The sequence below is a fragment of the Alosa alosa genome, chromosome 4, assembly GCF_017589495.1.
Source record: "Alosa alosa isolate M-15738 ecotype Scorff River chromosome 4, AALO_Geno_1.1, whole genome shotgun sequence".
NCBI classification, from domain to species: domain Eukaryota; kingdom Metazoa; phylum Chordata; class Actinopteri; order Clupeiformes; family Clupeidae; genus Alosa; species Alosa alosa.
Genome location: NC_063192.1, coordinates 5,955,668 through 5,983,104, shown reverse-complemented (window position 1 = coordinate 5,983,104; position 27,437 = coordinate 5,955,668). Strand labels below are relative to the sequence as shown.

The following is a 27,437-nucleotide window of genomic DNA, read 5'->3' as shown; positions in this document are numbered from 1 at the left end:
TCTTCCACGAGTGACTACTGTTTGGTGGTGTAACAGAGGAAATACTGTATAATGCATAATTACAGTATGTGGCTGTTAGGGAAAAAACAGACTTGTGGACGTCGGTAATGTAGATGGAAATGTAACATTATATGGACATTAGGAGGATCGACTTGTGTAGAGGTACAGTAGGTGGACTCTTGAGCCTACTGTTTGCCGTTTCTCACAGTGGTAATAGGGATGGATACGTACTGTATATGGTAGCTATAGGAACAGACAGGTGTATGTATGTATGTATGTGTGTGTAGGTGGGTGGACTCCTGCTGTGTGACTAGTGTCTAACAGAGCTAATATAGATGGACTTTTACTGTATATGACGGCTAAGAGGAAATATTTTACATACAGGAACTCATGCTGTGTGGAGGCTGTTTGTTGTGTCTCACAGATGTAACACATGAGGCGTTGTTTACCTTCTTAACCCTGTCCTGCGGGGTGACTTTGGTGCGTAGGAGTGTTGTAGTAGTGGGTGTTGTCTCACAGAGAGAGATGGCATGATTGCATTACGAGAGCTGTTTACTGCTGACCGCTCCTAGCAAGGGAGTCTGACGGTCAGTGGTGCTGCAGAGGGGTTGTCCAGTACAGGAGCTGTGCCGAGCTGAAATGGACTGTGGGATGATGATGACTCAATTCCGCAGTGGCCCGGTCTTCGATAGCCGCCAACTGATCCGCACCAAGCAGCTATGCTAATGTGCTAACATGTTAAAAGATCTGGGCCAAATGTGGACTTCAGAATCAGCTGGTTTCTTTGGCAACGTCATAGAGGGGATCGGGGGGTGGTGGTAGAGTGGTGAGAGGAGGAATTGCTACATTTGCAATCCGGCTTCTATTTCTTTAAGTCTTTGCTGGGCATCCAGTAGGGATAAAGTTTTGCTGCTGGTGAAGTTTTGTAGATTTTTTTCATTTTTGCTGTGGCCCATGAAGTTGGTTTGTGTTTTCTTGTCTTGGTTTGTAGTCGCCCCCATTTTTTGGGACAGGTGGTTGTCATTCCCTGAGCCTCACTAAGAGGAACAGAGTTGTGTGAGGAAGAGAGTCTGTCTGTCTCTCTCCGGAGTTTTTTGCATCACCTCTATTTCATACGGAGAAGGCAGATGGTGGTTCTCTATGCTGCAGCTCACACCTGCTGTGAGTAACTCCCTCCTTTCCGCTCTGTTTGCATCTTTTCAATTTAACTGTCTCCAGCCCTCTACTTCAGCACGCTTTAGCTGATGAGCTCACATTGATTTACTGAGATGAAGCCTCACAAACAGCCTCAAGCCCTCCAACACCCCCCAGCCCCCTTTCAGTCCTTTCCCTTCCTCAACTCATCCGGGAAGAACTGCTGATCTAAACTAATTGTGGTTGTTTACAGAATGAATGGCCTCCATGGCCTCATCATTAGCACAGATTAAAAGCACTTGGGAGGTTGAGAGGGTGGGGTGGAGGGGTGGAGGGGTCCCCTTCTTTCCAGTCAGGCTGATGCCATTATGTACTGTCCCTTCCCTGGGTTCAAAGGCTAGGTGGATGTCCAGCACTCATTGCAATGCATGGCCTCTGGCTTGCTTTTGTAGTGAGCAGGATTAATTACGCAATGGCGAGGCTTGCTGATCTGCTCTGCTCTGCACCGGCATTGCACGAGATGATAATGAATGGGGTCTGGTGAGGGGGGAAGTAGGCCGCCTCCTGAGGGCCTCTGAGGGTCTGCGGGAGACTCGGGCATCATCGACATCGCCTCGCCTGCACCGTACGGCAGGATAAGTAGAGTCCGATTTATCTGCACAAAACCAAAAATACACATGGCTGTGTCTGGACAGCATACGTCTTCTCTTACTGTTGCATAACTCTACTCAAACTTGCTAAAAAAAAGTTATATATATATAATTTTTTTTATTTATTTTTTATTTTTTTTATATATACTTTCTTTTGCCAACTTTATGGAAATGCACTTAATGGTTTAAAGACGGTTCAAAAGCCTGGTTCCATTTCAGATTAGGAAATTAATTTGAGTAAATAGTATGGTGTGCACAAAACAACAGGAGACGAAGCCAGCATCCTCAGTACTTAATAGATGAATAGAAGGAGACACTTATGACTCATTCCAGATCATCCGCAAGAGACAGTGGACCAGATTTGGCCCTGATCTGGCATGGGTCCGTGTCAGAGTCGACCCCGAGTCCACCCTGAGCATTCTCATTAGCCTCATATTTAGTTCCCAAAATTGTTTCTTTGATTTGATTCTACTCATGCTTAATGATGTTCATTTCTAATTGTTATGCTACTGTCTGGTAGATGATATACTATAGATGCCGAGGGACAGTTATGCTGCTGCGGCAAATCCATCACATCCTCTATATTTTTATGTAATGTTATTTTTTAAAACAAGCAACTTAATGTCCTTGTTTCTTTCTTTTCTATATCAAAAAAGAAATCTTCCACTGACGTAGGTGCCAGACTAATTGCAAACATTAAGCCATTTTCTAAAGAAAACGTCATGTCTCCCCATTCCTCTGTTACTAGTAAAGTACTGTACAGGGATTATGAAATCAAAACAATGTTCTTCTGTTGGGATGGTGAGAAATCGTTATAATAAGTTGTGATTGTTATAATTGGGGTCTGGGTGTCTCTGAATCTGTACAAGAACTCACTAGAGAAGTTCCTGACGCATACACAGTGGGCTACTGTTTGCTCGATGGCTGTGGAAACAGTGTTTCTTTTTTAAAACAAGAACAGTCTCATGGAAAAGCTTCATTTTCCTACGTGGCAGATGTTTATGACGGCTATACTCGTTTCTTTACTTTCCCTCTCTCTTTTTCTCCCTCACTGTCTTTCTCTTACTCACTCTCTCCTTCTAACAGACACACATACACACAAACAATTGTCTTCTACTGTATATTGGTGAAATGTGCAGAGTCAAGAGGGGCAGTTGCTGAAATACTGAACTGAAATGCTAACCACCCAGCTCATAAGGGTGGGGACGTATCCAAACAGGTCCAACGACTGTCTATCAGCTGGGAACACAAACAAACCCTTGTCACACAATATCAACATGAAATGGAACACTAAGTGATGGAACTCCCCGTCTCCATAGATATGGGAATGTGTTCGGAATCGGAGCGCTGCAGCGATGGAACTCGGCCTGTCTCCACAGACATGGGAATGGATTTAGAGCACTGCAGTGCCTGAAAACTCAAAAGGCCTCTCCTAGAATCAACTACCACTTTGAATGATGGGAATGTTTTTGTATTATTATTTATACAGAATTGGGTTGCCATGGGAATCTGACGAGAGATAGTGTTGATGTTTGTTAGCGTTAGTTCACAGGATTTGCAGTTACCATATCATGTACAGGTTACAGGCCTGGAGAACAAAGGTCTCAGTCCACTGCAGAATTTCCAGACCAGTTGTGTGTTGAACCAACAGGCAGTGTGCAGCAGCCGGTTTGCTGTCCTGACGTGTGTGTGGTGTGTGTGTGTGTGTGTGTGTGTGTGTGTGTGTGTGTGTGTGTGTGTGTGTGTGTATTTCCATAGTGTTGAAGGGGCTGCCGATGGTCTAATGATCACTAGTATTTCAGTGATAACACACTTAAAATCTAATGGACATTACATATCAATCATATTAATCTGTATTTATTAATTTAGATATCATACAATGTATGCATGCAGTGTATCAACTAGGTTTCAGCTAAAAAAGCTGTAACTGCTGATATATTCATTATAGTTATATAATAAATAAATAAATAAATAGACTTTATTTAATGTGTTTTATTGGTATTTTCCCCCACACTAAAGGCCTGGGACATGGGATTTCATTTCGATCTGAGGATTCCTTTTCCTGTTAACGGTGAATTCTTGTACACGGCAGGCTTTCCTTCCTCGTCGCCCTTCAGGCTCTCGGGTACAGTGGAGGATGAAACGTTAGATTGTGCTGACTCGTGTTCCTGCAGGAAAGTCCAGGGCAGAGAGGTATGAATGGAATCTGCCAGCTCAGGGATCCACATCACAGTCGCACAGACAACTCGCAGCACACAAATGTGCCCAGTGTGTTCTGAAGACAGAGATGGTTTTGAAACACTTGACATTTCAGATGCAGTCATTTCGGTCTTATTTGCTTGGCAGGCTGTGTTTGTTTTAGTGATGAGTCATAATTTAGTCATCTATTAAATTCACACCTGATGGAAAATACTTTTGCTGACAGGTATGGAAAAATTATTTTTAAACATTTTGCACAGGCTGTTTCTCTGACTTTGGTCGTAGCTGTGAAGTGTACTGTTGAAATGGCAACCTCCATTATTTCATGAGAGGCTTGTCATAACTATTGAAGTGCGCTCAAAATGGAAGTCTATCCTCATAACACTGAAAAACCTACTGTTCATAGACCATACATAGATACAGTCTATGTAAGAAAATAAACAGTGATCTGTTGGCCTTTTGAAAACAACAGGCTCATCATAATGTTATCCTGTGATGGACAGAACTGTTTGGTTTTGCACGCCTGTGTCAGCTAGAATCTGTGATGTTTTGGAAAAAGGGGAGCAGGTTAGCATCGGGGCAGGATATCCTCTGACAAGTGGCTTTAAATCCTGACTGTACGATTTCGCCCCAAAAACATCTGACTGTCCGGAGTGGTCATGTGGTGCAATTAGCCTCGGGCAATGCAGGGTGCTTTAGCATGTGTCCTGCTAACTTTGGCCTTCTTCCTAATGAGCAGAGAAGCTGCTATCAGTCCTGGGCAGGGTCTGGCCTTTAAGGTCAAAAACATGTGTTTCCAGTACTCCCCCTGTATTTCGTGTTTCTCTCCTAACACGCATTTAAAACTGAAGCTACTGAAGCTAGTGTTCCTGGCATACTGTATCTGATACAAGCCTTGAAGTTTACATTCCATAATTTGTTGTTTTTGTGAGATGTGCCCCTACGTTTTTACCCCCTAATAAGGGAAGAGAATAACTTAGGAGAGCTAAGTAACTCCTTGGTGAGCTGTGAATTTTTGTGCCATCGGCCAAAGTCTGACATCTGTAGTTGATCATTCCCAGAAATCCCCCTTTAATGAGTGATTGTTTTCATGACTAATTTGAGATCCTACAGTTTGCCAAACCATGAAGGTCACTGGCATTAAAGTATTTGGCATGAGTGTGTAGTGAACCACGTATGATTTATGTTTGACATCCACCCACTTCCTTAATGGACATAGTGAGTTATAGATGCAGTATTTTTCACTCAGATGTTCACCTGTGTCTGTGAGTTTTTCACTGGTGTCCATTCAGATCTGTCTGGCTTGTCCACTGTCTGTATTTTATAGCATTTTTATTGTAATCATCATCATTTTAACGCGCGGCCTTCCCGTAAACAATTTCTCCTGTGGACGTTCCCCCTGTCCTGGTGCCCAACACGTTTTGACAGTTTTACACGTTGCACACTACATGGGGGCCCCGGCACACTGTGACCGAAACCACCCCAGCCCCCTCCCCTCCTCATCCAAGGTGGAAAAAGTCCGACGTCAAGCAAAGGGCACGAGAAAGGCTGCCTTTATGTGTGGTGCCAACGTAAACAATGCCCCGAGCCAGTGTAGACTGCCGCGCTGGGAGGTGCCCCGCCGATGCTGCTCAATAGCCCCAGTGTCTCAGCCCCGCGGGGCAGGAGGGCCAGGATGCCTCGCCCCACTGGTGGGTAGAGCACAGCAGGCTACGGGTCGACAACGTGCGGGAAAGCCGGACCCTTCTCGTCACACACACACACGGACACACACTCCCTCTCTCATACAACACACCCGCACAGGCTGACACACAGAGTGCATGGAGAGTTGACTCAGGACCAACCCTGTAGAAAGGGGAGATTCAGCAGAAGTAATTGCTGGAATTTATGGAGACGGTAAGTGAAGCAGAGAAGCAGTTTGAAGATACTGTTCTGTGTTGAAGCTGTTCTAGTCTAGTATAGAATTCAAGTATAGAATATGCTATACAGTGCTATACTGTTGCATTATAGTATACTGTACAGTGTTATACTATACTAGTGCTATACTATAAGGTGTTGTCTTTATACATGTTATCAGATGTTTCTTGTTTGCCAATCCAACAAAGAGTAGTTCTCATGTTTTTCTGACTGTGTCCACACACTTACACACACTTTATTGGATGGTTCTTGTTTGATATCCAAACAAGGAGAAGTGATAGAATGTGCAATTTGTTTATGTGTGCCCACACGCTCCAATATCTCATCACAAGACTGGATTTTGTTTACTTAGAGCTGACGCTTGTGCTTGTCTGCTGCGTTCAAACATACCTTAATGTCAATGTGTGTTAAACGTCATGATTCAGTTGACCTGAGTTCAGCCGCTTGCTTGGCTGGATGAGCGCTTGAGCGGACGACTGATGTCACTGACTCTCCTCCAGCTCCACAGACGGCTGCTTTGTGCGCTGGGCTTTTGTATTGTTTCACTCTGTTCTGTTCCCATCCGATCCTACTCCCTCTCAGCTGATCACATGTTGAGGCCAAGCCAGAGCAGCTGCTGCTGCCACCATGGCGTCACAGCGCTTCAATCTGCCTTTTAATAATAGATGCTTCTCTGGTGTGTGTGTGTGTGGTGTGGTGTGGTGTGGTGTGTGGTGTGGTGTGGTGTGGTGTTGCCAGCCATGCTACGCATGCCAGCAGTCTGTAAGCCAGTCATCTCTAAAGTGTCGACAGAAACCGTCGTAATTGCCCGCTTTTGAAAGTTCTTAGATGCATGGTGCCTTGCAAATTTTGCAATGTGTGTTGGTTTTGGCCAGTGTCTGCATAGTTTATGTGCAAGTCTGGCATGTCGATAGAAAGACGGACAGAGGGGGGAGGGGGGGAGGGAGAGAAAGAGGGAGGAAGGCCAGAAAGTCTTACAGTAAGGAGGAGAGACTGTGTGTGATGGATGGGTCACTGTGGTACTGTTAGTTTGTGAGAGGAGTGTCTGCCAGGAATGGTGTGGCACTGGTCCAGCTTGTTGTATTTTGTGTTCGTATTTCTGTCAGAAAGTGCCTGCTCAGCTTGTTCAATCCTACATTTTTTGATCCGTTGTGGCTGTTATTGTTATTATAACGTTATTCACCCTCATTTGACAATGTGCAGACATCTTGTGATTTAAAGGATCATTAAATCTTGTAATGACATTGTTAACGTTGTGTTTTTTTGTTTTGTTCAGATCCACAATGTGTTTTACATGAGGTTGTCAGGGCCGAAAATAGACATTTGTGGTTTAAATGTTTAATTGAGGAAATAAACTGTGAAAGACTCAGTTATTTTTTCCTGGCACAGAGTTGCCTAGATAGTGAGTCTTAAACTGAGCTGTTTTATGAAGGGCGTGACTGGAGGAGAAAGTGCAGTTTTGTACGTCTCTACAAAAATGACTTGTACTCCTGACACAGTGAGTGTGTGTGCTCAGGGACGGTGTGTCTGTGTCTGTGTCTGTGTGTGTATGTACGTGTAGGTGAGTTTGAGTGACTATGTGCATGCAGCACTTGAGTGATTGACTGTGCACATGTGATGTCTAGTGTGACCAGCAGGTGGCATAGTGTGCCAGGTCTCATTCAGCAACTTGACTATTCTGCTGCAGCTTCGTCATCCACTCCTCCTCCTCCTCCTCCTCTGTGTTTACGTGTTCTCTCTCTCTCTCTCCATGGTCACATCAATGCGCCGGCCCTCAGTGCTGCACTGCACTTGGTCAGCTTGTGAATCATGACCTTACCCCTCCACTCGCAACTGCTATTTATCTGAGCATGCCAGCCATCCACACAGGGTTTATTCACTGCTTCATGCAGTCATTTTTATTGCTTAATTAAATTTTTTTTTTTTTTTTTTTTTAAATCCTCATTGAATCAGAGTCTCCAGGGTCAAAGAGACCTGGGATGGGCAAAATGGCACCCCCCTCCCAAAGAGCTTGTTCATCATGACTTAGTAATTACGTTTCATTTTTTTTCTCTCTTTTCCTCAAGCACATCTAGTAAACAGTGCCGCCCAGCTGTCCTGGTGCATAGGGCCGTGCCCACTGTTTGAATCAGTGTTTACCTCATGGGGTTGTGTGTGAGCGAGCGTCGGGCTATTTTTATCCCGACCCAGCCAGTGAGCGAGTGAGAGAGAGAGAGAGAGAGAGAAAGATAGAGGGGGGCGAACAACCATCCAGCCCTTTGCTGAGCTATCACTGTAAACTCTACAGAGCCTAGAGGGCCCCAAGGAGAGGCCATGAAACTTGATCCAGAGAAGACAGGAGAGAAGGGGAGAGATAGAGGAAGGGAGGGAGGGAGAGATGGAGAAAGAGAGAGAGAGAGAAAGAGACAGTCAGACAGATAGAATGAGAGGGCGGGAGAAAATGACATGGAGAAAGGAGTGAGGGAAAGATGCTTATGGAGAGAGGGAGATAGAGAGGAAGATGATGAAAGAGCAGGGGGAGTGAAAGACAGAGAGATGGAAGGAAAGATAGAGGAAGATGGAGAAAGAGAAGAAAAGACAGGGCAGTAGAGAGGTGTGTATTTACATAGGCCAGTGAACAAACCTGAGCGAGCAGAACGTCTCCATAAATAGATGATCCACCTTAAACCTGGCGTTTCTCTGGATTAGTCATCCAAATATTAAGAATCACTTAGACAGCGTGTATGTGTATAGACACAAGCAAGGGAGGAATCATGAACAGCTGTTCAGCAGGTAGTGCAGATTTTTGTCTTTCATTCCTGGACTGATCCGTTGGGGTTATTCAGGAACTTGTTATGCACTGTAGGGTCTCAGAATAGATAATTCAACTCTTGATATTGGTTTTCTCAGACCATTGGAACAGAAAATACTACATTTGGATATTCCACTGAAATGCTACTCTCCTTCAGAGCATCACTGTTTGAGTGTCGAGAAAAAGTTTGAGTGTCACTATATAAATGTAACGTGTTGTTGTTGTTGTCCATTCTGGAGAGAGTCTCTCTATCTAGAGATACAGATGAGAGACGGGAGCTTGTTTGCCTTCTGAATATTACAGTATTTTTTATATTTCTTACTGACCTTTCTGTTTTTATTCTTTATATGTTAAGTGAGTGTTGTACTTGAGAGCAAAGATTAACTGGAGTCAAATTCCTTGTTCGTTTACGCAAACCTGGCCAACCCTGATTTCTGATTCTGAAGACTGGTAGGCACCCAGTCCTGTGGGACTCAGCAGTTCCTCAGCGGGTGTTTGTCAAGCCCAGTGAGTAGTCATGTCAGCGTGCCCAAGCAGAGTGGGACAACAACTGCAACTGCGTGCCCACGCGCTCACCACTCTCACCGCTGCCTTGGTGCCCGCTGTGGCATACTGAGGGCCAGACTGCGTGGTAGTCAGCGGGACAGACGGAGAGGCGGGCAGCAGGGGCCACTGAGGCCATAGATGATTGCATTCATGATTGAATGCAAAGGAAACACTCCTGATGAGGGATTTTTCTTCTGCCAGTGGTCTCCGCAGGCTGCATGAGTCAAAGCCGTCTCCACTTCTCACACTCACTGCTTGGGTGTGGTGTGTGTGTGTGTGTGTGTGTGTGTGTGTGTGTTCCCTTGACCCTTTAGGTGGACTGAGGAGGCGTTATCACCTCTTGCTCACTTGTTATCGACTCTCACACTTCGCTGATGTTGCTGATGTTAGAGCAGTATCTGATGTGTCCTAGTGTGGTCAGACGAAATGGGTGAGAAGGGGAGAGGTACTGTGGTGGAAATGTGCCATTATACTGTGATTCTTCTATCAAGCTTGTTTGAGAGTTTGTAGCTCTGCAAAACTCAAAAAGGTGACGCAGAGGTAGTTAGACAGAGAGAGAGAGAGAGAGAGAGAGAGAGAGAGAGAGAGAATAAAGAAAGAAACAGAAAGAATGAATTCATTTTAGAGAGAGATGTCTGGGTGTGTTCAGAGAGTCATTTTTTTGTCATATATTGTTATGTGCCTTGGCAATGCTGTTGTGTCACTTGCACATGCTTATAAAGCTCTTTTGATTTTGAATTTGAAAGAGACACATGCAAGAGAGAGAGAGCAAGTGAGCGCAAAGCCTATTCAGCCAGATGGGTGGCACATGGTGTGGTGTGTGTGTGTGTGTGTGTGTGGTTTTCAGAGAGCCGTAGTGAATCGTCATCTCCGACGGCTCCGCTGCGAGGCCCAGAGGCGTCACATCTGCCATGGCCACTACTGCCGCGTCGTCAAGACTGGGGGGAGAGTGAGACAGCACCCCTATTTTGAATAACCTCTCATCAGGCCAGGCGCGCTTACACCACGACGGCACTCTGTGTTTCAATCACACCACAACATCCATACACTCCTACAGTACATATGCCTCACAAAAACAGTATGAAAACCTCAGCTCCAAAAGTAGTGTTTTTTTTCTAACTGCAAGCACGTACTACTATGAAACAGAAGCCCTTCAGCTTTTCAAAGGGGTTTTTAAAAGAGCTATGAAGTACATTTACACATGGGTTCAGGTATAAGGAAGGCATTAACTACCACATACTGACATTAAAGGTGCTCTAAGCGATGTCATACGTTTTTTAGGCTAAAACATACTTACACTTACAGCAAACATCACCTCACCATCCGCTATCTGCCTGTGTCCTGAATACACTGTAAAAAACGTGATCTCATCTCTGTGGACAACCCAGGCTCCAAAAACAGCCACAAAACAACTTGGGCAAACCTTGCCCATAAAAACATAACAAACTGTTCCAGCAAATCACCGACGAGATCCACGTTTAGGAGAGTTTCAATTGCACGGGAGGGAAGGGGAGGAAGTAGCAAGCTAGCTTTCTGTTTTGTTTGAACAGAAATGACATTACCCAGCATTGCTTAGAGAGCCTTTAAGATATTCTAGTCAACATTAAAGAGGTCTGCTTCCAAATTATAGGCTTTGTAATGTATATCAGTATTTCATACTTTAAGAGGAAATCAAGGTTCAAATTTGAAGTCTGTTTTAAGGAATGTTAAAGCCGTTGTGTCTCCTGGCTTACTGTAAGCATGCCTGTGTGAAACCGTACTGTGTGTTTCGGTTTCAAATGCGTCTTTGTGCCATATAGAATGATGACATCATTCAGCTTAATTGCTTCCAGTCTCCCTGCAGCCATTTTTATTTGATTTTCCATTTTTCAGGGAACGGAACGCTCACTCGCTCGCTATACGCCCGTCTCCATGTGTCACCCCTTTTCAGAGAAAGCAGAAGTGGAGAAATGAAGCCTGACATCACTGTGCCATGGTTACTGGGGCCATAGATGTCCAGAGATACACAGCACACTTAGCAAAGGCTCCTGGGAATGGGCCGGAGCATTGAGGAGCAGTCCTGGTTCACATTAACACATTCAGAAGGGTTTTTTAGGAGTAGCTCTGTTTCAGTTTCCTTCTCATAGTCCCACCTCAACCTTTTGTTGACCTAATAGGACAGTCATGGGACGTTGGCAATCTTGGAAATTTCAGAAACGTAGACGTTTTCCCCCCGATGAAATGGAAATCTGGTGTCTGGGTGTAGTGGGAGCGTGAGTGAGCTCTGGAAATGGCACGGCCATAAAGCTGCAAATGATGAAGTTAACGGTAAAGCCCCCTCTTACGCTCAGGGGAGCGCTTGGGCCGTGGGGGTGGGGGGATGTTGGTTAGTGTAGTCAGGCCACGTGCAACGAATTGAAACAGGGTTTTATAAGCCAAGAGGGCCCCCAGTTGGAATTCCCATCTATGACATCATAACTGCAGAGAGCCATTTCGAATCCTTTGGAGAGTCCGCTCAGAAGTTAGCAAAAGTCCTACAGTACCTCTCAACCAAGTGATATGGACTAAGCAAGAAGCCGTAACTGCTCAGGATTACCATTGGAGATACCGCAGGGTGCCAGACAGTGCTCAGATATATAGTCTTAATAGCAATTTCCAAATGTCCAATTCTTTTAGGTCTTTAAAGCAGTAGATCAGTGTCAGTCAGTACGCTTTTCCCACTGGTGCCCAGTCAAGCTCTGACAGCACAGATTCATGGGAAAACCAAGGAATCCAAAGTGAAATCCACAAAAACACAGTCGAGGGGACATTTTAGTCCGGCACTCCAGGACGTCTTTCCAGTCGTCATCTTAACTGGGTTGAAGTTTGACCAGGAATAACAGTGGTTTCAATTACGACAATAAAAATAGGCGTATATACTGTATTTTCTTGAGCCGCAAGATGTATTGAAACAAATTTGTTTTTCAGGAACTCCATCGTCCTTGCGCCAAGATAATATTATTCAAAGCTTTTATGACTGTAAACTGCTGGCTGTTACACACATGCTTCATCTTGTATGAAAAGCTTGTCTGTCCGAGATGTCAGGATTTATAAGATGTGCTACACAGTTATGGCAAGCAGATGAGGCTCTCAAAGATGGTGGTTATGCCACAATGAAACGCAGGCGTTGATCGTTGCTGATTAATAATTCATCTTACAGGCAGGATGCACATTTCACATCTTAATCAATAACAGAACCTCTGTCATCTCAGAGATCTGACTGTCATCTGTCAGAGCATGACCTGAAACTGTGAGGCAACCTTGATGTGGGTGTTTATTTAAATGAGGAAATAAAATGTTACGATTGCATGAAGTGAAGTATAATTGTAAGTCTACTTTTCACGGAAATCCCCCTGTATGGAGATATGATAAAGAGAATCTTTTTTTTTTTTTTTTGCAAACATCATTGACATTACAGAAAATGCAACACACTGACATGCACATGAGATACTACATACCGACAAACAGGCGTACATTACATAAACACATACTGTAACTTAACAAGACATCACATTGACTTTGGCTCCACAAACATAACACAACATAACATTAATAACAGAAAGGCTAAGGATGATTTATGGCCCAGGATGATTACAGATATGATTATCAGGGATGAAATTGATGACCGGAATGAAAAGAAGGGGAGGGGTGGATGGTAGCTCCTAAGAGTGTGAATGAGGTGGTGTTGGGATGGGGTGGGGATGGGGTGAGGGGTAGTGAGTATGAGGATGTATGTGTGTGTGTGCGCTATGTATGTATAAGGCTGGTTTGCTGTTGGGCCAGGGAGGAGAAGCTGGAACATAGAGAGGGAGAGAGGGAGGGTTTTCAGAGGAGAGGAGTTGTAATTATTCTATTAATGATAAGTATAATAAATAGGAATAACTGATTGCCTGGTTGATTGCCTGACTGATTGCCAACCTGGGCACCCATTAATGGCCACATTGAAGTTCCACCCAGCCCCTGCAGTTATACTGCGGCAGCTGACAGAGGGGAGGGACTCGTGCCACCCATCACAGCCTCAGGCCCCCAGCATATGCACACATCCCCACTACCACGACCAACCACCTCGCCCCCAGACCTTCACCCAACCGCCACTCTTGACCTAAATATGTACAGTATGTGAATGGCTAGGTTGAGGGGTCTATCTAGAATGTAGCATTAAAAGAAGTGGGCATGCATGGTGAATATCTGTCAGGATTTCCCCATGCACACCACACTTACCCTGTGTAAGATGTATGCCTCAACAATGTGTGCATTAAAATAAGTGAGGCATGCAGATAGACACCTGATGAGGCATCTACCTGCACTCCCTCTTACCCTAGCCTGTTTTGTAGTTTTTGTTTATGTATGTCACCTAACATGTAGTCTGCGATTAAAAGAGAGTAAAAGGTGCTGTGTGCTTCCAGGACAGGCGTGTGCATGAGCGTATGAGGAGGGTGCACACCGGGGGGCCCAGGGCCAATAGATAACCCACAGGACCCAACCAGGACCGAGTCTCCCAAGCCATCCAATGGGGCCCCGGCAGAATAACGATGGGAGAGGCAGAGAGAAAGAGTGAAATTAGTAAAGTTATCAGAGAATGTAAATAAAAGGGGGAGGGAAAGAAGGGGATGCTATTTATATTACTACTACTACTACTAATAATAATAATAATATTAATAATAATAATAATAATAATGATAAAGAGAATCTTAATGACATGTAACCAAAACGATGCTCTGTGTGCGTGTGTGTGTGTGTGTGTGTGTGTGTGTGTGTACAGTATGTGTTAGTTGGTATAACAACAACAAACAGCTGCAGCACAGTGCCTGTGGCTTTAAAGAGCCTGAAGTAGTCACACACACACACACACACACACACACACACACCACACGTGTGCACACACACACATACCCGTCATTGTTGCTGTTATCTCCACGCCGGGCTTCAAGGCCCAGATGTTTACATAGGCACAGCTCTTTACCCAAACATTCCCCCTTCTCGTGATCTGTTGTTTGAAGTCTTTGAGACACAATCCCAAAGGAAGCCATCTCCTCTTTCTTTCTCTTTCCGCTCCGCGGGGGGAGGGAGGGAGGGAGCGATTCGGCGTCCGAGTTCAGGCATCTAATTAGGGTGCGTCAGCAGCAGCCTCCCTCACGCAGAGGAGCATGGTACTGATTGGTGTCCTTGTAAACCGTGGCCATCTGGGACACATTTCCCCAGCTCTCCAGGCTTCTGCCACCCGCCATTACCCACAGAATACCCCCATAGTCCACACAGCAGCAGCAGGAACGGACTCGTCCTTCATTATAATCCTATATTTTTTGTTAAATTCAGTGAATTTTGCATCACTGTCCTCTAGCTGTCCTCTACCTGTATTGTGTGTGTGTGTGTGTGTGTGTGTGTGTGTGTGTGTGTGTGTGTGTGTGTGTGTGTGCAATAACATTGCTTCAGGACCACTGAAGTGAGGCGTGTATGTAATTGGGTGTTCTGCTCAGATATCAACAATCTTCGCCAGATTCGAGGCCTGCACTTTTAAGCTGGTCATCCAGCCTGGGCATCAGGGGCCGAGTCTAGCTTAGCCATCAGCTGGACTGTATGGATGGTGACTGCAATGCTCTACAGGGTTTTGGGATGCCTGAGGTCTTTTATTAGAGATTGAGTAGCTTCCACGTCTGGGCAGCCAGTACCAGAAGGAATGCCCTTTCCCCCAATCCTATTAAACAGCAAGAGAAAACCATGAGAGCGATCCACAGCTGGGTTATTTGGAGAAAGGTCACATCTGAGCTCTAACTAAGAACATTTGAAAAGGAAAGAAAGAAAAAGAAATCTCCTGATTAAGTATGGCTCGGGCAGCTCACATGGTCTACTTTCCCATTCCTGTGTGTGTGTGTGTGTGTGTGTGTGTGTGTGTGGACCAGACCAGACTATCAGACCAATGTGTCCTGCCCAACGGTTTTTCCGTGTCCCAGACTCCCGGTCTCTGTGTGCCTGTGTGTTTATGTTTTTGTGTGGAGTGGAGTGGAGTGGAGCAGAGCGCCTGAGTCATGGCCGGGTACAGAGTAGGACTGGTCTGGTCCGGACTGGGATTACTACAGATCCTATACCCCTCGGTCCAGGTCTGTGAAAGCAGCAAGACAACATGGACAAGGCTAAGGAGGAAGACCGGGAGAGGTAAACAGAAGGAGAGAGAAAAGGAGAGGGATAGAGAGAGTGAGAAAGGTAGATAGAGATGGATGGGAGACAGATAGAGACAGAGCAGAGAGGGGTGAGGATGGATATATGAAGATGGATAGAATGAGGAGAGTGGTAGATAGATAGATAGATCGATAGATAGGCAGAGATAGATAGAGAGAGGTAGAGAGAGAGACAGATGGAGATGGCTTGATAGAAAGAGATGGAGAGTAAGGCTGGTACTGAGCGTTCACATGGCCGTGAACAAACTCTGAAAGCCGCTATTAATAGAGGTGCTTCCTCTGCTCAGCCAACCTTCCTGCCATCCAACTTACATTACAGCACTGAACCAGGAGCAAAATCCTCCAGTGAGTACTCTCACTTATGCATGCTAGGGCTCTCTCCCTCTCCCTCTCCCTCTCTCTCTCTCTCTCTCTCTCTCTCTCTCTCTCTCTCTCCCCTCTCTCGTTCTCTCACATTCAGTCACACACGCTCTGTCACCGTCTCTCGCACATGTTCCTCTCCTCACTCCCACTCTGTCTGTTTCTCTCTATCTGATATTTACAGAGTGCTCTTCTCATCCTCCTCCCTCTGAAAGGAAGGAGAGAAAGTGAGAGAGCGAGAGAGAGGGGTGGGGGGTGGTCTGTATATTCTGGCCTCCAAAAAGCTCACCTTCTGTAGGTCGTTTGTATTCCCTCCATCACTCGCATAGCGTCGTGCTGGAGGAATTCCACCTCCCCCTCCTCCCTCCATTCCTCTCTCCTCCATTCTTCCCTCCCTCCATTCCTCTCTCTCTCTCTTTCTCTCTCTCTCCTTTCTCACCCTCTTCTCCCTGGCTACAATGCACACACCCCCTTTTAGCACCCACCCCCCTCACTCTGCCAGCAGCCTGGCTCTGAGTGCAGGCAGAGAAAGAAGGAGAGAACGAGGGACACAGAGAGAGAGAGAGAGAGAGAAAGAAAGAGAGAGAGCGCACGTACGCATGGGAGAGATAGCAAGTGAGGCAGCGAGAGAGCAAGTAACGGAGTGAGTGAGCGAGTGAGTTAGAGACGGAGAGACAGAAAGAGGGAAGGATAGAGAGAGAGAGCACTGAAGCGCTGCTGAGCCAATCCGTCTGTTTGTGACAGACGGGAGCCATGGTCTGCCTTCCTCCGCGATCCGTCTGCGCTCTCCCCTCCGCTGCCCTCTCCCCGCGCTGCGTCCCTGCTCCCCGACCGGGCTCCTCGCTGGCGGTCGCCGCTGGGCTGTAGGGCGATGCTAGTGTTGGGGGCAGTTAGGAAGCCTGAGCTCGCTAGTACTGATCGCAGGTCAACATGTGGTGTTTGCACTGCACCTCGGAGAAGACCCAGTCTCTTCTGGAGCTGGAGCCCGACAACTGGTAAGGCACCTTGATTAGGCGTGTGTGTGTGTGTGTGTTTGCGCATGTGTATGTGTCTGTGTGTGTGTGTCTACAGTATGTGTGTGTATGTGTGCTATCTGTCCCTTCATGTAAGCGGAGCAAAAAAAACAGGTCACTGTGTGTGACACTGACACTGTACATTATTCATTTACGGCTGCACATAATGTGTGACATAATATCATGGTGGTGCAATATCATTGCCTGCTTTATAGCGGTCTGAGTTTCCCAAAGCTAATGAACTGAGCTGATCGGACTAACAGATGATCTGTGTGATTAAATAATTGTAACCGGCTTAGAGAAATGAACAGTACACTCTATACAGTGAATGAATAAGGGGCATTTTGACATTCAGCTATACTGACGGAAAGTTGTGCTTCTGGAAATTGCCAGCGAATGCAATGTCAGTTGCCCATGTGTGTTCCTTTCTTGTGCCATGTTTGTCCAAGCACACTGGAGTCCTGACCTGAACAGACTCTGGGTAACCAACACTGAAGCATGCTGCCAGTGTTAATTACAAAACAGCTCAGAACATTTACCCCTCATATTAACATGGCTCATTAACCACAGAGGACATTTCTTAGAAAGCCCGGTAGGTTGGTTGGTCGGTTCGATCGCTTGCTTGTTCGCCTTGCCGGGCGGTTGTCTTTGCTGCCTGTGACTTTGCATTTTCTAATGGCTTTGGTGCCAAGGACAGGTGCATGGTTTACCAGGCCTGTGTGTGTGTGTGTGTGTGTGTGCGTGTGTGTGTTTGTGTTTGTGTTTGTGTGTGAGAGACACTGGGAGATTGCATTATTAATTAGAAGGGGAGATGCATTGCCAATGAGGCAGATCCTATTAAAAAAGAAAACTTAAAGGTGCAGTTTGCGATTCCAATCCAATACACTTTTTTGTCAAATCCAGCAAATTGCTCCTCACATTCCACCAGCTGTCTGATCAGTGTCTGTGTACGTATACTGGATGTTGTTGTTTATTTTTTGAGTGCAATTCTGACTGTAAACAAGAAACAAACACCGTGGCTTGGACCGAGATGTCCTAACAGTTTCAGCCAATCAGCAATTTGCTTCAGGACTTCATTGGCTTTTCACCACAAATATCAGCAATCCTTCACCAGAATGGCAGACTACATCTTGTAAGGTGTATTGCGTGGTAGGGGACAAGAGTGAAAGCAGTTTGCCAAGGGGATTTTATCAAAGGAAGTGCTGTGGGGTTGCCAGCCATGAATGCTTTTTTATGATCCCTGGGCCCCTGAGTGACTGTGCCTCTCCATCCAAACTGGCCTGCCATCTTCCTGCTCAGTGCATCACATCTTCCCGTAAAGCACTTAGAAAACCTTACAGATGTTTACACAATGGCTCCGAAGCCCTTCTGGCAAAACAAACCTCCTCGCCTGTAATTGGCACCAATCGCACCCTTTCATGTTTTTTTCCTTGAAGAACACTAGTCATCCACAACACAAAAAAACAAGTCGCACTTCCTTTATGTGAGTGAGGCAGAGTGGCTTGATTAAAAACATTATCCAGAGAGTGTGTGAGTGTGTTCTCACATCACCACATTGTGTGTGTGTGTGTGTGTGTCTGTTTGTGTGTGTGTGGTGTGGGGGCGTGTAGTCCAATCCAAGAGGAGTCTGAACCAATTTCATCCCCTATGCTAAACTACTCTGGCAGGAACCAAGCTTCACCCAGCCACATGTGTTTCCCCACTCCGTCTCTGTGTTCTTATTAAGACCATACAGCATGTGAAGTGGGGGGGGCTCCAGCTGAAGACTTATGGCGGGCTCACTCTGAAGTACATTTCCCCGTGTCGGCGAGCCAGTACACTGATGTTAGCCAAGGGGAGTCCTTTTTTTCCCCTTTCAAAGCCCCTTGTGATCTATTGGAAGGCGCGGTGTCAAGTTGCAATGCTGTCTGGGCCATTGAGGAAATGGCCTGTGCTGGGGACTCGTTGGGAGACTGAAGAGACGGGGACCACGACGGTCACTTGCTAGGCACTTTCTGGGCAGCCAGCCGTCTGTCTCAAACCAGCTGCCATCTCAGACGTAAGCGATGGGTCAGATGGGCCTGACCCACAGATTCCACCGCAGACGGGTGTTTGGACTTAGGCTGGACAGACAGGAGGGGCATTTTGACTGGGCTCCTGTCAATTGCATAACGTCTGGCTTCCCGTAATGATCACGTTTGTCTGGCCAGATCCGCCATTCACTTGCCAACTCCGTTATAATATACTATACACCCTGGTCAGTGCAATAGCTCCATTATAATATACTATACACCCTGGTCAGTGCAAAAGCTCCGGTTTGGTAAGGAATGTAACTGACTTCGTTCATATGACCCGTGTGGTTTCATTTTGAAAATGAGTAGGTTGTATTTTTTTTATGTGTGTATAAAATGTTCCAATTTATACCCGTGTAACTGCTTTTGGCAGTGGCGTTAAGACCCTGCCTTTCTCACCTCCACTAGAGTGAGTGAGAGTGTGTGTGTGAGTGAGTGTGTATGTGTATGTGTATGTGAGTGAGTGAGTAAGTGTATGAGTAAGTGTATGAGTGAGTGTATGAGTGAGTGTGTGAGTGAGTGAGCAAGTGAATGAAGTGAGCAAGTGAGTGAGAGCACATCTGTTTTGCTGTTTGTGTTTTTGTGGGGGGGCTAGGGGGTTGCACATGTGTTAATCCACTTGCGGAGCGTCTCTCTCGATGTCTTGGTGCGGACGCCTTTGACAGGCGTGAGCCTCAGTATGTGTGTGTGTTGGGGGGGGGGGGGTTGGGGTGGAGAGGTGGAGGCACCAAACACCCAACCTCACCCAGCCCTGCGTCTGGACCTGATTAACAGCTTCCATTCCCAGAACTCCTATGCTTTTTTAGTGTGTGTGTGTGTGTGTGTGTGTGTGTGTGGCTCTGGAACCCTGGGAATGCTGGAATTCTTTCCTGTATGTTGTGAAGGGCAGCAGTAACCTCAGGCACATTACTCAGGAGCCCAGGAGGGACCTGAACACACACACACAGTGAAGGTAACATACCACACACACACACACACACACACAGACACAGATAAACTTACACAAAACAGACACACACACACACACACACACACACACACACACACACACATCCAGCCCACCTCGGGCCTCTGCTGCAAATTACTGGCAGCTGACATACCAGTGTAAACGGGGCCCGTGGGGTAGATGAAGGAAGGTCCAGGCCTCGCTGGGCTGGTCTGGGCCCTCAGGTTCGGTTCGGTCCGCTTCGTTTCGTTCTGCCTTTATGAGACCGTTATGATCCACCACTGCCATAGGGTACGGTACACCTCTGGTCAAACGCTCACTGCACTCATGCACGCCTGCTTGTTTACAGAATGGGCACCATGAAAGGGCCTGTCTGGCAGCCGAGTGCTGTGGGTATTTCACGTCAAGGCTGTCAAGATGGAAGTCTAAGAGAAGAGTAATAACACTCACCAGTGTTTGTATTTTATTTGTATTGTCTGCGCTTTCTGTGATTATGTTTTCCTTCATCCTTTGGTCCTTTTAGTTTTAAAAATGTAGCCATTGAAAAAAGGTTGTGTCATTTGCCTGTTTTGTGGCATTCTCAGTCAGTTGTTTTGCTCTTAGTTGATATTAAGCCCACTGTGGTGTGCACTGTGGTGTGCTAGTCTGTACAGATGTCATGGGTTTGATGGTGTGTTCTAGACAACTCATGTCAGGGATTTTTCCAACTTGACCTCCATGAACTTTTCAAGATTTTCTGACCATCTACTTCAAAATTTAATGACACAATAAATGGCACAATGAAACGCCACTCAAGGTCGGAGTTCCTATTTGTAAACTTGGGGCAAATTAATCTACCCTGACTTTACCTAAGATAGCTAGGATCGTGAGTACCACATACCGATGAAAGCACAGATCTGAATTGCACTGTAAGTCACGTTGAATAAAAATATCTGCATCGTGGTAAGTAAATATAAATGTATTTGTTGGAGCTTCTCGAATCTCGAATCTGTGTCTAACATCTGAGGGCTGCACACAGATAGATGCTGGAAGAGGCCGTGATGAGGGTCAGATCAGGACCACATCTGAGCCTGCTGTGTGAGTGGGGATTAGCTCTGGAGATTTCTTTCTGATGGATGTCCTCTAGCTCACCTCATCTCTCTCTCTCTCTCTCTCTCTCTGTCTCTTTCTGTCTCTTCTCTCTCTCTCTCTCCCTTCACACAGCTGCTCTCTTGAAGGTTCTCTGCTCATGACCTCAGCATGGTGAGAAGGTTATGGTGACCTCACAGGAAAAACACTGCTCTCGTGTGTGTGTGTGTGTGTGTGTGTGTGTGTGTGTGTGTGTGTTTGTTCCCTGGAGATTGCTTTCAAGCTGTATACACATGCACACACAGACACACATACACACACACACACACACACACACACACACACACACACACACAGAGAGAGAGAGAAAGAGAGAAGAAGACATGCACTTTGTCTCAGTGAAATAGCCACTTGCATGCAAGAATTCTCAGTAATCCTATGCAAATGCAGTCGTCTTTAAGCTTGCACTATCTTTCCAGTACCTTGCAGTATAGTATCTACAGTCCCTCAGAGACCAGTAACCTTGGGCTCAACCCAAGTTTTTAGTGATGACTTAAACAAATGGTCTAGCGTCTGCTAGAGTCTGTCTCCAGCAGGCAGCAGTCAGCGCAGACTGTCCGACTCACTCAGGATGTGATCGGTGTTGTCACGGCAGTATGACATTTCTCCCCTCCACGCTAAGTGTTTCTTAGCATGAAGCTGCCACTTTTATTCCATTGTTGGCTACACCTGGTTAGCAGCTGCGTTTGGTCCAGATCTGGCCCTGATCTGGCTCCGATTGGGCGATTTCACGCCTGCATCAGAGCTGGATGCATCCCAGACGCCTCTGCTCTCAGGGAATAGGTTCCCCAGACAAGCCTTTTGACAGATGGAATTTTTTCAAGGTCAGGTCAAATGCAAATGCTAAATGTTAAATAGTGGTACTTTGCATATGCATGCTAAAAAAAGGAATAACATTTCTCTGTCACCTGGTAGCTGACAATTATCACTCGTGGTGGTCACACACCTTTTTCCTGCTTCAACCTCAAGGGCTAGGTCATGTTATTAACGCCAATAACCTTGGTCTGCCAAATATTATATCTCTCTCGATGTGCTTCACCTGGAGAAACGAGTCAGGCTAATCTTAGTCATTTATTTGAAGTGGAGCGTGGTATGTGTTGAGGTGACACAGGAGAAGGTGTGGAGGGAGAGAGGGAGAGAGGGAAGAGAGAAAAGGGGGGGATGGGGAAGCAGTGTGCCGGGAGAAGGACACACAGGGAGAAATAAAGCCAGAAGGCAGCTAATTCCAAAGTGAATCCCTTCCTAGTTCTGGGGCATTTCTGGTCCGGTTTTGGTGCGGGTTGGGCCTGGACGTTGTCCGCGTGTCGCGCCGATCTGGGTCGGCTGTGTGCTGCTTTGTCTGGAAGAATGTACCAGCGCTGCTGTACGTCAGACAGCTTGAGGGAAAAAAAGCTCTTTCTTTTTTCCCTTCAAAGACCCATCTTTCCATCTCGCAGCTGTCATTCTGACAGAGTTTCTGTTGCTTGCATTGGTTGGTGAACACACATGTGGGAGCCTAATTATTGTCACTGCCTGACTTTGATTAGTGCATACATACACACACACACACACACACACACATACTCACTCACTCAGAGGCAATACTTTTTATGTCCATCAAATTGAGACACTAATTATTGTCTTGCCTATTTTCCATTAACACACACACACACACACACACACACACACACACACACACACACACACACACACACACACACAGCAGACCGTGAGAGAGAGAAAGCACAATAGAGAGAAAGAGAAAGGGATGGAAAGAGAACACTCACCCTGCCCATCAAAGTCCTCCCATCCCTCATGCTGCCAAGTGCTTCAGCGTTCAGTTGATTTAATTTGGCGTGGCGGCAGCGGGACCGGCGCGGACCAATCCGAGTGCCACGCTGAGCCCAGCGGGTCTGGCCATCCCCTGCCACCGATGCCTCAGCAGCATGCGTGCTAGGTGTTATTCTCGCTCGGGAGACGGGTGTGCGTCACACGGCACCGATGCCACAGCAGATGGAGGCGGAGATGCAGCCCAACTGACATTATGTAAGCAGTGTGAAGTTATCTGGGTCTGCCTGTGTGCTACAAACGCTCTAGTGTATGTCTGTGTGTGTGTTTATGTGTGTGTGACAGTGAGTGAGTGTATATTTCGGTGTATGTGTCTGTGTGTTTGATTGTAAACAACTGTGCTCATGTGAGTTTGGGTACATTTGTGTGTGTGTGTGTGTGTGTGCGTGCGTGCATGTGTGCATGTGTGTGTGGGTGTATGTGTATGTGTACTTGCTGAGTATAGCTTGCAAAAGTGCCCCAGCAGAGCTCTCGTTCGCCCGAATCTAAAAATACTGAGTCACCCTGACCCTCACCCTGACTCCCAGCCACTGCCCAAGACATCTAATAACTCATCTGCACTGATAGATCGGACATGACACTTTTATTTTGGTACGCGCCGGACCCCTGACTGAGCAAGAATACAAATGGAACCTTTGATTGCCCCTGCAGGAGGAATGCTGCATTTAAAAGGCCATCTCAGTGTCATAATATAATTAGCAACTTGGCTTTGATGACTTAAGAAAAAGTAGATGGTCACACTTGTTTTGGAGGGTAGACCTCAAAGCCTATGGGCATAAAGAGCTGTGAGTCTGCAAGTTCTTCATAAAGCACCAGCATTGCTCTGTATCAGTCCGGTGTTGTTCCAGGGTAGGTACGGTTGGAGTTAGTCTGTAAACAAACATTCCTGAATTAATTAGGTCTTGTTTCCTGGGGCTTTCGCTATGATCTAATGGTGCACACAGCCACTGAGAGAGTACTGGACAAATCAAAGAAAGGTGTGGCACGTTTACATTTCAGGCGAGGTCAACATTCAAAGACTGCTTCCTGTTCAGAAACGGAGAGCTAAAGAACGAGAGAGAACTTCTGTATGCTGACATTATAGTTTTCATAGAGAATTGTTTTGTTTCCTTGAAGATAGATCATGAATTAATATCACTTTCATGTGAGCCTATTTCCAGTGAGTCGCCATGCTTTGGAAATTGATGAGCTAAGAGACAGAGATGTCAATAAACAGGACGGTCGGACGTGACGTGAGGGTTATTGGTAAACCATTTGTCACGGGGATCACTCTCATCAGACCAGACTTTGCCTCCGCTCAGGAAGCATGCTGCCCTTTGAGCCACCCCGCTCAGCACAATAATGGTAGATAGGTTTTGGAGAAGGAGTGCCGAGTTCTTCGCCAGCCGGAGGTCCTCTTGGAGGAGGTCGCTGCACAGCGCTAAAGAGAGTGACACAGAGTGAGTAACACCCCGATAATCTTCTCAAGTGAATGGCTGCCTGCTGCGTGCGCCCAAGGGGTCGGGGCCTCCCGTTTCATTAATATTTACATATACTGACTCGCAAGTGAAGCACCATTTGGAAAGCTGCAGAGTAATCACTCCTGTCAGAGGTTTTGCGGAAGGTATGCTTTATCAGAGAGAGAGAGAGAGAGAATGAAAAGGAGAGTGAGCGCCTCAGAGTGATTTTACTTTTTTACCTTTTTGTTTTGTAGGAGAGGACATGTTCAATGTTCACTCACATGGGCACTAATGGATTTGTGTGTTGCTTTCAGGGCTTTTAGCATAAACATTAATTAGTCCTACTGCAACGTTGTGGCAACAACTGGATCATGGGAACAAGCAGGCTTGTGTTCAGATGGGAGATTTAATGCACTCTTTGTGGAGTGAAATTGATACACACCAACAGCGACTCCTCGCTCGGGATTATGGCTCATCCAGGGTCACAGGAAGTAATAATAAGAATAAAAATTCCTTCCATGGCAATCAAGCAATGCCTAACTAGGACCATTGCTTATGTCCATGCACAATTTTGGCATTTATTGTTAGTCAGTCAAACACAGTCAACCAGTGTTTTTCTGTAATGCAATGTAGGTCTTGGTTTTGATTGTGTGAAATCACATGTATTTCCTGCATGAGTACCTGTGCTGTCAGTTGTTTTGCAGAAAGCTGTCTGCCAAATGAAGCAATAATCAATGGCTGCTGAGCCGCTCTGGAGACCTGCAAGTCATTTTCACAAGCAGAAAGCTGTTCATCACTTGCAACCATAGACTATATAAAATCATCGCTTGCAACGTGGATGACCATGGTCTTAGTAGTCGTAGCAATTACTATATAAATGTGAAGGTTTTGTGAATGCTGGACTGACCGACCTGCATGTTATTGTGTCTGCAGTGTGGAGGGAGATGTCCAGAGCGGTGAGCCCGGCTCGTCCCTGGACAGCGGCGCCAACTACAGCCAGGGTCCAGTGACCCGCAGCTCGTCCATCAGCCCGGACCAGTTCGACGGGGCCATCTACGGCCACCCGGTGCAGCCGGGTCCACAAAGGCCCCGACGGCCCAAACTGCAGCACTCGCAGTCCATCCTGCGCAAACAGGCCGAGGAGGAGGCCATCAAGCGCTCGCGCTCGCTCTCCGAGAGCTATGAGCTCTCCACCGACCTCCAGGACAAACAGGTGACTGGATGGGAACATGGCATGACATCTCATTTCACGTCATTCAGAGTCTAAGAAAACCTCTGTTATTATTTACCAAAGTAAGACAGTTAGTGTAACTGCACTGAAGAAAATAGACTCAGGGAATTATGATAAGAGTGGATTCTTTTCTCACAACTCTACTTCACTGAGTACAGACCTTAGAGACGTTTTTATGACATGAATTGAAAATGCTCATTTGATTTAAACAATATATGTACTATGCTTGATTTACAAATACATCATTTCACTATAAAGGCTGGGATTTAGTAGGGCGGGGATCTGATGCCACAGACTGCTTAGTACTTACATCATGTACTGTACACTGCAGCCTCTGGTTGTTCAACATTGCAGGTTATGTATTGTGCTATGGTGTGGGAGGTCACTGTGGAGGCTCTGGAAATGAAAGCCTCATTTGAAATGGAATGTAAACACAGGGACTATGCCAAAGGGCTTTGGAGTGGTTCAAGAAGAATGAAACAACACAGATGTTTACTTTGTATGGTCACACTGTAGATAGCAGGAGACTTTTGCCTGGATCTCAATCCCGATCCTCATCTAGTGTTCATTTGCTTCATGTTATACATTAGAGTGCAATGCAAGCTGGGTGTTGTGTTTTGTAAGTTAACAGGGAACATGACATTTTTTGTAAGCTGTGTGTTTTTGTAAGTTGAGTGAAATAATTTTGTATTCTGTCCGTTCCGCAGGTAGAGATGCTAGAACGCAAATATGGGGGACGGTTCATAACACGGCATGCTGCACGCACCATCCAAACGGCGTTCCGTCAGTATCAGATGAACAAAAACTTTGAGCGCCTGAGGAGTTCTATGTCTGAGAACCGCATGTCTCGGAGGATCGTGCTGTCCAATATGAGAATGCAGTTTTCCTTTGAAGGACCTGAGAAAGTCCACAGCTCCTACTTCGAGGGCAAGCAGGTATCGCTGACGGACGATGGCGGTCAGCTGGGAGCAATGGTGGAGGAGTGCAGCGAGCTGGAGGATTCTGGGAACATGGCGTCCCCGGCCGCTCAGAGTGACCTGACGGACGCCATCACCGAGCTGGAGGACGCCTTTTCCCGGCAGGTGAAATCGCTGGCGGAGTCCATCGATGACGCGCTGAACTGTCGCAGTCTCCACGGCGAAGAGGGCCCTTCGGAGCAGGCGATGGGTCGCCAGGAGGTGGAGCCGGAGATCGTGTACCAGATCAGGCCAGCGCACGCGCCCAATCGGCACAAGCTGGACGACATGATGGCCTCCTACAGCGACGTGACTCTCTTCATCGACGAGGAGGAGCTCTCGCCGCCCATCCAGCTCGCGCGCTCGTCCCTGGACCAGCCGTCCAGCACCGAGTCGGACCAGCGCGGCCAGTCCATCAGCTCTTCGCAGGAATACTGGCCGCTCGACCCCAAGGACGACAAGGACACGGACACGAGCTGCCGGAGCACGCCCTCGGTGGAGTGCCATGAGCAGCAGCCGCAACAGCGACTGCGGGTGGACCACCTGCCACTGCTGACCATCGAACCACCCAGCGACAGCTCGGTGGAGCTCAGCGACCGCTCCGAGCGCAGCTCCGTCAAGCGACAGACGGTGTTCGAGCGCACGGTGGTCGGTCCGCCACAGGCCAGCCCCAAACACATCTCGCACGGACTACCTCCCCGCGTCCCCGTCCCGCAACGCGGCGACGATGACCACCCCATCCGACACCGGCACCGGCAGCTCGAGAGCCACCTGGCCATAAACGGCAACCGCCAGAGCAAGTCCGAGTCGGACTTCTCGGACGGCGACAACGACAGCATCAACAGCACGTCCAACTCCATCGACACCATCAACTGCAGCTCGGAGTCGTCGTCGCGCGACAGCCTCCGCGAGCAGACGCTCAGCAAGCAGACGTACCACAAGGAGACGCGCAACAGCTGGGACTCGCCCGCCTTCAGCAACGATGTCATCCGCAAGCGCCACTACCGCATCGGACTCAACCTCTTCAACAAGTACGTAACACCTCTCTGGCCTGT

The 27,437-nt window shown here is 46.9% G+C and overlaps 1 protein-coding gene across 11 annotated transcripts in view; it reads left to right on the top strand.

Moving 5' to 3' along the window:
- Positions 1 to 27,437, top strand: part of LOC125294036 (IQ motif and SEC7 domain-containing protein 1-like) — a 121,298-nt gene that overhangs the window by 71,732 nt on the left and 22,129 nt on the right. For 7 of the 11 annotated variants that reach the window (XM_048242385.1, XM_048242384.1, XM_048242390.1 and 4 more), the window contains 2 exons: positions 25,129 to 25,408; positions 26,134 to 27,413. In XM_048242385.1, the coding sequence (XP_048098342.1) occupies positions 25,129 to 25,408; positions 26,134 to 27,413 (1,560 nt within the window). Of the gene's footprint in view, positions 1 to 5,696; positions 5,880 to 16,301; positions 16,787 to 22,932; positions 22,955 to 22,985; positions 24,196 to 25,128; positions 25,409 to 26,133; positions 27,414 to 27,437 lie in introns of those variants that run through there. The other 4 variants (XM_048242392.1, XM_048242388.1, XM_048242393.1 and 1 more) reach the window with 4 other exon arrangements.